The sequence below is a fragment of the Opisthocomus hoazin genome, chromosome W (assembly GCF_030867145.1).
Source record: "Opisthocomus hoazin isolate bOpiHoa1 chromosome W, bOpiHoa1.hap1, whole genome shotgun sequence".
Lineage (NCBI taxonomy): Eukaryota > Metazoa > Chordata > Aves > Opisthocomiformes > Opisthocomidae > Opisthocomus > Opisthocomus hoazin.
Window position 1 is genome coordinate 27,206,743 of NC_134453.1, and position 12,392 is coordinate 27,219,134.

At 48.4% G+C, this 12,392-nt stretch overlaps 1 protein-coding gene across 1 annotated transcript in view; it reads right to left on the reverse strand.

Annotated features, from left to right (window-relative positions):
• The window catches only part of LOC104336830 (transitional endoplasmic reticulum ATPase), a 46,749-nt gene that overhangs the window by 1,824 nt on the left and 32,533 nt on the right, over window positions 1-12,392 (reverse strand). Inside the window, exons 8-14 of the mRNA XM_075446259.1 lie at window positions 7,135-7,268; window positions 6,734-6,869; window positions 5,318-5,430; window positions 4,579-4,743; window positions 4,346-4,468; window positions 3,031-3,243; window positions 1,438-1,746 (exon numbers count right to left, since the gene is read on the reverse strand). Coding sequence (XP_075302374.1) covers window positions 1,438-1,746; window positions 3,031-3,243; window positions 4,346-4,468; window positions 4,579-4,743; window positions 5,318-5,430; window positions 6,734-6,869; window positions 7,135-7,268 — 1,193 coding nt within the window. The remainder of the gene's footprint in view (window positions 1-1,437; window positions 1,747-3,030; window positions 3,244-4,345; window positions 4,469-4,578; window positions 4,744-5,317; window positions 5,431-6,733; window positions 6,870-7,134; window positions 7,269-12,392) is intronic.

Genomic DNA, 12,392 nt, shown 5'->3' on the forward strand with positions numbered 1-12,392 from the left:
CTCCTGAGAACAGAGAAGGGAGGCACAGGATGCGCTGATCCTTCAGGGTCATGAGACAGCGCTGTTCTGTCTCAAGTTATACTGTTTCCCACAGTACTGCCTTAACTTTGGCCAATTTTGAAAAGATGAGCTGTTAAGGTTCGTGGTTTTGGGAAAAGTTAACCACATACAAAGGCAGGCCACACTCCCCATACACCCAGCAAGACACTGCGAAGCAGCTGTAAATCATAGAATGGTTTGGGTTGGAAAGGATCTTAAACATCATCTAGTTCCAACTCCCCTGCCATGAGCAGGGATCAGGTTGCTCAGAGCTCCATCCAACCTTGCCTTGAACACTTCCAGGGAGGGGGCATCCACAACTCCTCTGGGCAACCTGTTCCAGTGCCTCACCACCCTCACAGTAAAGAATACCTAATCCAAATCTACCCTCTTTCAGTTTAAAACCAATCGTCCTATCACTACACTCTCTGATAAAGAGTCCCTCTCCAGTTTTCCTATAGGCCCCCTTCAGGTACTGGAAGGCTGCTATAAGGCCTCCCCGGAGCCTTCTCTTCTCCAGGCTGAACAGCCCCAACTCTCTCAGCCTGTCCTCATAGGAGAGGTGCTCCAGCCCTCGGATCATCTTCGTGGCCCTCCTCTGGACCTGCTCGAACAGTCTTTCTTATGCTGGGGGCCTCAGAGCTGAACACAGTACTCCAGGGTGGGGTCTCACGAGAGCAGAGTAGAGGGGGAGAATGCCTCTGCACTGATCACCCTCAAGAAGAGGCTGGTTGACTTGTGGATTTAGGATATGATTTGCTCAGGTCTCAGCATTAGGACTCAAATGAAACACTGTCAGACTGGAAATGGAGATGGGGCACAGGCAGACCAAGACAACCAATGTCCTCCTCCTTCCCCTCAGCTGAGGGAGTAGTACCGCAACCTCCTTTGAAGCTTTCCTTCCCAACAGCACCTAAAAAGGTAAGCTTGGCATAAAACAGCTTGAGCTCTCACTTGACATCTGCTTTTCTCTGATTAACTATCAGTTGCATTATTGCCTGCTCTTGCCTATGATAGATTTCAGCAACAATTAACTGCAACGGTTCCTCTTCAATTTCCATTTCCCACCCCTGTTTTCTATATTTATTTTCCTTTCAGAGTACGAGAATCTTTTCCATCTTGCCATAACAGGCTTTCCTGTTCCCACACCGTGGGTAGAACTCCACTATGTGATAAAGACCTGCTGTGCTTACACACCGACACCTAGCTTCATTGATACTTAGCCTCAGAGATCAAGCCTCCCCCTAACTCTTCATTTCCATCCTTCAGGGACTGAAGGTTTCCCAGCTCCGTACTGTGTGGAGCAGTCACCAGCCCTCTGCTCTATCCCCAGCTTGTGAGGAGCACGTGCAGCACACAGCAAACCCAAGTCAGACACAGTCAGGGCGCAAATCCTACCTTGGCAACTGGTGATTTCCTCAGGTTGGCCTTAAGAATAGCAACACGGGACTTCTCGTCGGGCAGGGGGATGTAGATGAGTTGATCCAGGCGGCCAGGGCGCAAGATGGCTGGGTCAATGATGTCTGGCCTGTTAGTGGCACCGATGATGAAAACGTTTTTCTTGGTGGACATGCCATCCATCTCTGTCAGGATCTGGTTGATGACGCGGTCTGCAGCACCACCACCATCTCCGATATTCCCACCTCGAGCCTTTGCAATGGAGTCCAGCTCATCAAAGAAGAGCACACAAGGGGCTGCTTGGCGGGCCTGCAAAAAGCAAATAGGAACAATTACTCCATGTTAATACCACCAGGCAAGGAGCACGCTGATTTCACATTAAGCCTACCCTACAATTAAAGCAGCTCAGAGGAGTACCAGAGCACTGCTGCCGCAAGGAGAGCTTGGAGGAGCTGCTCCGGAACAGTCTCCTGCCACACAAACCCTCAATTAAATTCTGAACAACAAGCTGTATTTCCCCAAAGCTAGGAGCATTGTGAACCAAGCAGAAGGGTGGTAACTCCAATGCCTAGAGGGAAAGCTGTAGCCAATTTGCCTGGACCAGAACTCTCCCTGCAAGATCTGGGGACGTCAATTGGTTATTTAGGCACTCAAGTATCAGTAGGCAAGATATATCAAATGGAAGGGGGAAATCCAATTGCTGTCTTCAGCTACCTAATGGGTAGTTACAGTGAAAAGGGAGCCAGATCCTTCTTCAAAGGGATGAAAGACCACAGGCACAAATGGCTGCAAATAAAATTCCAGTTAGAAATAAGGAAAAAAAATTTCTTCACAAGAGAGCTCAAACACTAGCACAAGGCCCAGAGAGGTCAGGGATTCTCCATCCTTAGCACATGTTCAGAACACAAGGCCCTGATCAACCCGATTGAATTTCCAAGTTATCTCCCTGCTCTGGACAAACAGCTGAACCAGATGGCCTCTGAGGTTCCCTCTCAACCTAAATTTTTCTCTCACACTCCTTCCAACTTTGCTCTTTCAGCACCTTCCCTGACCACAGGAGAGAGGATTCCCAAGATAATCCATGCAGATACCTACTAGGCCAGGAGGTCACACTATCTGTGGGGGAACTGGGCAGTAGGAGTGAGCTCCTTTCTAAGCCATATATATTGCAGGACAAGAACAGAATAGAATATTTCAGTTGGAAGGGCCCTACAATGATCATCTAGTCCAACTGCAGAAGAATAAGAACCTGTAGCATGTTTTGAAAATCTGTAGAAGGTGATGGCTAATGAGGTGTCAAAGTAAGTTTTCAGGGATGTGGAGAATATCTATGCTATCCTAATGCTAGCCTCACTGCTAAGACTGGGGCGTTTATCATCCTGTAAAAACAGATACAAATTGCAGCAGGAGAAAACCATTTAAATAGCTATGTTGCCAAAGAGAATTAATTCCCTAACATCAGGAAAGCAGCGCAAGTGGGGAAAATGCAAAACACACAAACAAGAACCAGGCCAGTAAGACAGGTGCAGTGGAGACAATGTTTTGGGGGTATCTCAGCACAAACATAGCACAAGGAGTAGAAGATACACTTACCTTGTCAAAGATCTCACGCACGTTAGCTTCAGACTCGCCAAACCACATGGTGAGCAATTCTGGCCCCTTGATGGAAATGAAGTTTGCCTGGCATTCATTGGCAATGGCTTTGGCCAGCAGTGTCTTACCACAACCAGGTGGCCCATAGAACAGAACCCCTTTTGATGGTGTCATGCCAAATTTGAGGAACTTGTCTGGGTGCTCCACAGGATACTGAAGAAGAACAAAACAAACAAACAAAAAACTCTCGTGATGAGCCAGAAAAGATCTGTACCTTAGAATCACAGAATGGTTTGGGTTGGAAGGGACCTTCAAAGATCATCTAGTCCAACCTCCCTGCCATGGGCAGGGACATCTTTCACTGGATCAGTTTTGTTTCTGCTCCTACCAGAAACACTACCTGAGATTTCTGGTGGGTTAAACACAAGATTCTGCCTGCTTGGTGCCATTGGAGTTTTTAAATGGGCACTGGTTTGAAAAGCACCACAGCTAAATTGTAAAGCTGCCTTAGTCTATTTCCACCTATGAACTAAGTACCAGTTCAGGTAGTTTTTCCAGCACACTTAACCCCACTTCACTCTGCCCTGCAGAAGCAAAAGGGAACAGCTCATTATCTAACCTATTTGCTCTGTCCTCCAGAGACAGGCAAGATGTCTGATGTGAACATTTATCCTCTGCAACAAGGTCAGAGCTAGACGATGATTTTAACGCCAGAAAATTAGACTGAAAAGTAGATTCTTTTATTCACAGACAGGCTGTTTCTACAGTGCTCACTGAAAGCAGGGACGTATCAAACCCAAACCACCTCAACGCAGGCAGGCACCAGAAGTTTCCACAGACCATTCATGACTTTGTTCCAGCCTCTCCTTTCGTAGAAGGCTTCACAATTACTTCTCACCTGTCCCTATGCTAACATTGATGGAAAGCCCTTCAGAGGCTCTCTGTATGAGAATCTTCATCCACTTTCTAGCATATAAAGCCACCACGTAACAGGATTCTCAGCAGTGGTCCCACTGCCGGTCTCCACTTAAGAGAAGCAGAACTACTGCTGTTTCTGCATGTAGCAAAACACCCACTCAAGACATCACTGTAGACTCAGCTAAGGAAAGCCTGATGCTGCTTCCCAGCACCTTCCTCTTCCTAAGTTCACTAAGATGGAACAGCATGGTATTTTCAGTCCATTACAAGAAAATACCATAACAACTCTACATTTACCCTGTTCACAGCCCAAACAGTAATGTGAAGAGGTTCTGGATTTTATTATTAATAATTATTTTTCAAGCTGACTAGGCAAAAATCTGTTGGAAACCCTTACCTGTACAAGTTCCTGGAGCTCTCTCTTTACATCTTCTAGACCACCAATATCTTCCCAGGTAACTTGTGGTACCTCCACCACAGTCTCCCGAAGAGCAGAAGGGTTGCTCTGGCTCAGAGCCCACTATTGTTAGAAGAAACAGCATTATATGAATTCTAACACGTTACGTTCACACGCTTCAGATAAGCAATTAGACATTGCACCCAAAAGAAAGAAAGGCTCTCCTGCATTACCCTGAAGTCATCCATGGTCACAGCCAACGAGTTCATCACTTCAGCATCAATGGTTTCATCTTCTAGGTCTATGAGATCCATCTTCTTTCTGATAGCCTGAAGAGCAGCTTCTGAGCAAAGAGCAGCCAAGTCAGCACCAACATGGCCATGGGTCTCGTTTGCCACCTGAAAGCAGAGCACTGACTATGACTCACAGGGATACAAGCAAGCACTCTGCAAGGGCAACGCATGCTCTGGTCACTCACTCAGAGGTGCAACAAAACTCTGGAGGACAGAAACATCAGTGCTCTGCTGCAAATTCAAGACAAGCGCTATCACATATTTAACAGGCAAAGACACTGCTGTTCCACCTCCTACTTGAGATCAAATCTGCAACTGGAATTCAGATGGTGTGCAGAAAGATAACCCTGAGGACTGCAGTTCTTCATTCAGGACAGAGATTACAGTAACCATCCAGTATCACCACAATATTCACCCAGATCTGTGAGTGCTGTTTCAGGCTTGCTTTATTTTTAAAGAGAATGCCACAGCAAACAGACCCAGGAGGACAGTGGCAAGGCACTTCCAGACCGGACTGATACACGTTTGTTTCACTTAACCATGCCATTCTTCACTAGCGAGTGAGGATTTTTGGTCACTGGTAAAGTAGCTAGAAGGAAGCCCGGAAATCACACATTCACCCAGTTTCACACTGTGCTAAATGAACAGAGACAAGCTTTCCTAATAGCACGCTACTCACCTGTTCCAGATCCACATCATCAGCTAGTTTCATATTTTTCGTGTGGATCTGCAGGATCTCCAGACGCCCGGTGGCATCTGGGATACCGATATCTACTTCTCTGTCAAAACGACCTGGGGAGTACAAAACATATGCTGAGCTGCTGATTCTGCGAACTAAGAGCTGCAGTTGCTGCCTTTCTCTGACAGAGGAATCAGAATGCTTTGGGTTGGAAGGGACCTTTAAAGGTCATCTAGTCCAACCCCCCTGCAGTGAGCAGGGACATCTTCAACTAGACCAGGTTGCTCAGAGCACTGTCCAACCTGACCTTGAATGTTTCCAGGGATGGGGCATGTACCACCTCTCTGGGCAACCTGTTCCAGGGTCTCACCACCCTCATGGTAAAAAATTTCTTCCTTATGTCTAGTCCAAATCTAACCTCTCTTAGTTTAAAGCCATTGCTCCTTGTCCTATCAGGAACATGATGGCGAGCCACAAACACATACAATTTCAGAAATTGCCAGAGCTTTGAGTTTCTCTGCAGCATCTGTCAGCACAGTAGCAGTCAGATCAAAGAAGGAGCAAAGGCTTTAGCCATTTAGGGAAAGTGAGACTACTGTATTAACTAGAGTTTAAGATTATATAAACACAGAGGATTTCTGTTTTTTCTGAGCGTCATTTATAGGAAAATATACTTTCCCTAACCAACACACCATGAGACATTTTTGTTTATTCCTACCTTTGTGTCCTCAGCACAGGAGTCCACAAATACTGAGATTTAATTTTTCAGAACTTTCATAGCAGTATCCAAGTGGTGAAAAACATGAACTGCCCCAATATCTGGGGAGGCAGGAAACCTACGCATTACTGCAATATTAACTAAGGTACATACACCTATCATTTTCCTCTAGCCATAGCTGTGCATTCAAATGCCTCATTACACATTTAAGAGGCCATTTTTTTCCTGCAAACTTAACTGGTTTGCTATTATAGACTTTATCAATTGGTCATACAACAGACATTCATTCACACTGCAAAGTTTCAAAAATCTGAATCTCAGAAACTACCAGACTTCTCATCAATAGAAGTAGGAGAAATTGGACAATTCAGAGCCTTCTGCAACCTGAGGTATGAACAACCCCTCAAGCGTTTAGTCCTGAAATAGCCTCACCTAATTGATGAAGTGAAAAAGCATGCTACCCTCTAAGTATTTCATTATTTCTACAAGTTCTAACCTAATAAAGCACAGAAAATGATACCAAAGGCTGGAAGCCTAGAAATTAATTTCAAACAAGTAGCTGGAGACAAGTCAATAGTTGATGTAACACACAGAAGATGTTTAATACTAATTTCTGCTCAATCTTTCCAAGGCCCCTGAAGGCCCATAACAAAGTATCTGATAAACACACACACAAAAAAGATGGCAATCGCGGTTACCAAATCGCCTGAGTGCCGGGTCAATGCTGTTAGGTCTGTTGGTAGCTGCCATAACGATCACATGTGCTCTCTGTTTCAGTCCATCCATAAGAGTCAACAGCTGAGACACTATGCGACGTTCCACCTCTCCATGTGTCTATGGAGAGAGAAAGTAATGATTAGACCTAAAGCTCGAAAACACAGCACAGGAGCTAGTACTGCACCAGAGCAGACAGATACAACAGACACAAGCTGTTAAACACTGTGAGCTGTATCGGGTTCTTCTGATATCCAATTTCTGACATCCAACTGAATTCAAGCGTTACGTTAAATACTGCTTTACCTTGTAGTCAAATGCAGAAATTCACACCAGTTGCTACCAAAAAAGATGTACTCCTTGACCTTCTACAGGCTTTCTTTACCTTCTCTCTCTTGGGAGCAATGGCATCCAGTTCATCAATAAAGATGATGGCAGGAGCATTCTTCTCTGCTTCTTCAAAAGCTTTCCTCAGGTTGCTCTCAGACTCACCAGCCAGCTTGCTCATGATCTCAGGACCTGAAAAAATAATGGGACTATGGCACCCAGAAGAGAGGCAGCTAGCCCCAGCTGAATTGTTTTAGTACAACGTTCACATGGGAGTATCTATATTTCAAGCCAAAGCAAATACTATTAACCAAGTTCACTAAATTTGCAGCTGAACAGGCAAGAACAGCAGGCAGAATTACTTTCTATCATTATTCTGGTGTTTTCAGTTTACTCTAACAGAATGCAGCACTAGTCAATGAGATACCTTTAGCTGCCTCTTTCCTTACCCTATTTCATACTTGGTGAGCTTCTCTGTAATGTGCCACTGTGGGAAACCATATAATCTGAGACAGAACAGCGCTGTCTCATGACCCTGAAAGATCAGCGCATCCTGCGCCTCCCTTCTCTGTTCTCAGGAGATAAGCTGTTTTCACACATGCAGCTGCAAAAGATCCCGGAAAACAGCAACTGTGAACTGGCATTCGCAAAGCCACGAATCCAAAGCTGATTGGCTCTAGTAACTATTGCATTAGTATATAAGGTATATAATAAATAAATAAATAAAATGATTCTGATCGAGCACAAGATTGGGGTCCGTGAAGTCATTCACCACAGATGGCGCCCGAACGTGGGTTTTCAAACATGAAGATATTCAGACATAAAGATATTTGGGTATAAAGATATTTGGACATGAAGATATTCAGACTTGGAGATCATTACCGGTGGTGAACCGCAGCTGGGACCAAGAGGAGAGACATACGCACGCGTGTGCACACACAAGAGGAGACATCACCCTTCGCTGGAACGATTGAGGTGAGCCGCTGTGGATTTATATGATGGGACAGTCAGCTACAAAGGAGCAAAAGCTCCATCAAGAGATTTTATCAGTTACAAAGTTGGTTAAATTGTTAGTTTGGATAAGAGACTATTGCTCGTGGTACCCTTCCGCAGGTTCGTATGATAGCTCGGTGTGGGCAAAGGTGGGGGAGGAATTGCAGACAAAAAAGGACTTGCGGCTTGAAGTCCCTGACGAAATCATTATTACTTGGAAAACGGTGTATACAGCTTTAAATGCTCTAAAACCTGCAGAAACTATCTTACAAGTGTCGGCTGCCCCTCCTCCGTTCTTCCTAATATCTAATGTAAATCTGCCCTCTTTTAGTTTACAGCCATTCCCCCTTGTCCTATCACTACACACCCTTGTGAAAAGCCCCTCTCCATCCTTCCTGTAGGCCCCCTTCAGGCACTGGAACGCTGCTATAAGGTCACCCCGGAGCCTTCTCTTCTCCAGGCTGAACAGCCCCAACTCTCTCAGCCTGTCCTCATAGGAGAGGTGCTCCAGCCCTCTGATCATCTTTGTGGCCCTCCTCTGGACCCGCTCCATCACATCCATGTCCTTCTTCTGCTGGGGGCTCCAGAGCTGGACGCAGCACTCCAGGTGGGGTCTCACGAGAGCGGAGTAAAGGGGCAGAATCACCTCCCTTGACCTGCTGGCCACGCTTCTCTTGATGCAGCCCAGGATAGGGTTGGCTTTCTGGGCTGCAAGTGCACATCGTCAGCTCATTTTGAGCTTCTCCTTTTAAGGAGGGTAATTGTCATAGGTGATTCCCTTCTGAGGGGAACAGAGGGCCAAATATGCCGACCGGACCCATCCCACAGGGAAGTCTGCTGCCTCCCTGGGGCCCGGGTTAGGGATGTTGCGAAGAAACTCCCTGGCCTGGTGCAGCCCTCTGATTATTACCCCCTCTTGGTAATGCAGGTTGGCGGGGATGAGATCGCGGAGAGAAGTCCCAAGGCCATCAAAAGGGACTTCAGGGCACTGGGGTGACTGGTTGAGGGATCAGGGGCGCAGGTGGTGTTTTCCTCCATCCCTTCAGTGGCAGGGAACAGCACTGAAAGGGGCAGGAAAACTCACCTGGTTAACAGGTGGCTCAGGGACTGGTGCCATTGGTCAAATTTTGGCTTCTTTGATCATGGGGAGGTGTACACAGCACCGGGCCTGCTGGCGACAGAGGGAGTCCAGCTGTCTCAAAGGGGAAAAAGAATTCTTGGCCACGAGCTGGCGGGGCTCATGGAGAGGGCTTTAAACTAGGTTCGAAGGGGGAAGGGGACATCGCCCACCTCACTAGGGATGAGCCTAGGCTTGGCGTGCCAGGGTCAGGGGTGAGATTGACAGCCTAGCTCAAGTGTGTCTATACCAACGCACGTAGCATGGGCAATAAACAGGAGGAGCTGGAAGCCATCATACAGCAGGACGGCTACGACTTGGTCGCCATCACAGAAACGTGGTGGGACAACTCGCATGACTGGCATGCTGTCATGGATAGCTGCAAACTCTTTAGGAAAGACAGACCAACAGGGAGAGGTGGTGGAGTTGCTCTATATGTGAGGGAGCAACTGGAATGCCTTGAGCTTGGCCTGGGGGCAAATGAGGAAGGAGCTGAGAGCTTGGGGGTTAGAATTAAGGGACAGGCTCACACGGGTGACATTACGGTGGGTGTGTACTACAGGCCACCTGACCAGGAGGAGGAAATTGATGAGGCCTTCTACAGGCAGCTGCAAGCAGCCTCACAATCACAGGCCCTGGTTCTCATGGGGGACTTCAACCACCCTGACATCAGCTGGGAAGACCACACAGCTAGGCAGGCGCAATCCAGGAGGTTCCTACAGAGCATCGAAGATAACTTTCTGATGCAAGTGGTGGAGGAACCAACAAGGAAAGGCGCGCTGCTGGACCTTGTGTTAACAAACAAGGAGGGACTGGTGGAGGATGTGAAGGTCGGAGGTAGACTCGGCTGCAGTGACCATGAAATGGTCGAGTTCAGGATCCTGCGTGGAGGAAGCAGGGCGATAAGCAGGATCAAAACCTGGGATGTCAGGAGGGCTAACTTTGGCCTCTTCAAGGAGCTACTGGGAGGAATCCCGTGGGCCAGGGCTCTCGAAGGCAGGGGGGTCCAAGAGTGCTGGTCGCTCTTTAAACGTCACTTCCTCCATGCTCAGGAGCGGTGCATCCCCCTGAGAAAGAAATCGAGCAAAGGAGGCAGGAGACCTGCATGGTTGAACAAGGAGCTTCTAGCGGAGATCAGGTGGAAGAGAAAGGTCCATGGAATGTGGAAAGAGGGGCAGGCCACTTGGGAAGAGTACAGGAATGTGGTCAGAGCGTGCAGGGATGCCACGAGGAAGGCCAAAGCCCACCTGGAATTGAAGCTGGCAAGGGATGTCAAGGACAACAAGAAGGGCTTCTTCAACTACATCAGCAGCAAAAGGAAGGCTAGGGACAATGTGGGGCCGCTGCTGAATGAGGCGGGTGTCCTGGTGACGGAGGATGCGGAGAAGGCAGAACTACTGAATGCCTTCTTTGCTTCAGTCTTCAGTGACAAGACTGGCCCTCAGAAATCCCAGGCCCCGGAGGTAAGAGAAGAAGCCTACAGAGAGGACGACTTTCCCTTGGTCGAGGAGGACTGTGTGAGGGATCGCTTAAGCGATCTGGACATCCACAAATCCATGGGCCCCGATGGAATGCACCCAGGAGTGCTGAGGGAGCTGGCGGATGTCATTACTGAGCCACTCTCCATCATCTTTGAGAGGTCCTGGAGGACAGGAGAGGTGCCCGAGGACTGGAGAAAGGCCAATGTCACTCCAATCTTCCAAAAGGGCAAGAAGGAGGACCCAGGGAACAACAGGCCGGTCAGCCTCACCTCCATCCCGGGAAAGGTGATGAAGCAGCTTATCCTGGAGGCCATCATCAAGCAAGTGGAGGAAAAGAAGGTTATCAGGAGTAGTCAGCATGGATTCACCAAGGGGAAATCATGCCTGACAAATCTAATAGCTTTCTACAATGACATAACTGGCTGGGTACACGAAGGGAGAGCCGTGGATGTTGTCTACCTAGACTTCAGCAAGGCTTTCGACACAGTCTCCCATAATATCCTCCTAGGGAAGCTCAGGAAGTATGGGCTGGATGAGTGGTCGGTGGGGTGGATTGAGAACTGGCTGAATGGCAGAACTCAGAGGGTTGTCATCAGCGGCGCAGAGTCTAGTTGGAGGCTGGTAACGAGTGGTGTCCCTCAGGGATCAGTACTGGGCCCAGCCTTGTTTAACTTCTTCATCAACGACCTGGATGAAGAGTTAGAATGTACCCTCAGCAAGTTTGCTGATGACACCAAACTGGGAGGAGTGGTAGATACACCAGAAGGCTGTGCTGCCATTCAGCGTGACCTGGATAGACTGGAAAGCTGGGCAGAGAGGAACCTGATGAGGTTCAACAAAGGCAAATGCGGGGTCCTGCACCTGGGGAGGAACAACCCCATGCATCAGTACAGGCTTGGGGTGGACCTGCTGGAGAGCAGCTCTGCGGAGAGGGACCTGGGCGTCCTGGTGGACGACAGGTTAACCATGAGCCAGCAGTGTGCCCTGGCTGCCAAGAAAGCCAATGGGATCCTGGGGTGCATCAAGAAGAGTGTGGCCAGCAGGACGAGGGAGGTTCTCCTTCCCCTCTACACTGCCCTGGTGAGGCCTCATCTGGAGTACTCTGTCCAGTTCTGGGCTCCCCAGTTCAAGAAAGATGAGGAGCTACTGGAGAGAGTCCAGTGGAGGGCTACAAGGATGGTGAGGGAACTGGAACATCTCTCCTACGAGGAGAGGCTGAGGGAGCTGGGCTTGTTCAGCCTGAAGAAGAGAAGGCTGAGAGGGGGCCTAATAAATGCTTATAAATATCTGAAGGGTGGGTGTCAGGAGGATGGGGCCAAGCTGTTTTCAGTGGTGCCCAGCGACAGGACAAGGGGCAATGGGCACAAATTGAAGCACAGGAAGTTCCGTCTGAACATGAGGAAGAACTTCTTCCCTCTGAGGGTGACGGAGCACTGGCACAGGCTGCCCAGGGAGGTTGTGGAGTCTCCTTCTCTGGAGATATTCAAGACCCGCCTGGACATGGTCCTGTGCAGCCTGCTGTAGACGACCCTGCTTCGGCAGGAGGGTTGGACTAGATGACCCACAGAGGTCCCTTCCAACCCCTACCATTCATTGTGATTCTGTGTGATTCTCATCCACCAGTATCCCCAAGTCCTTCTCCTCAGGGCTGCTCTCAAGCCACTCTCTGCCCAGCCTGTACTTGTGCTTGGGATTGCCCCAACCCATGTGCGGGACCTTGCACTT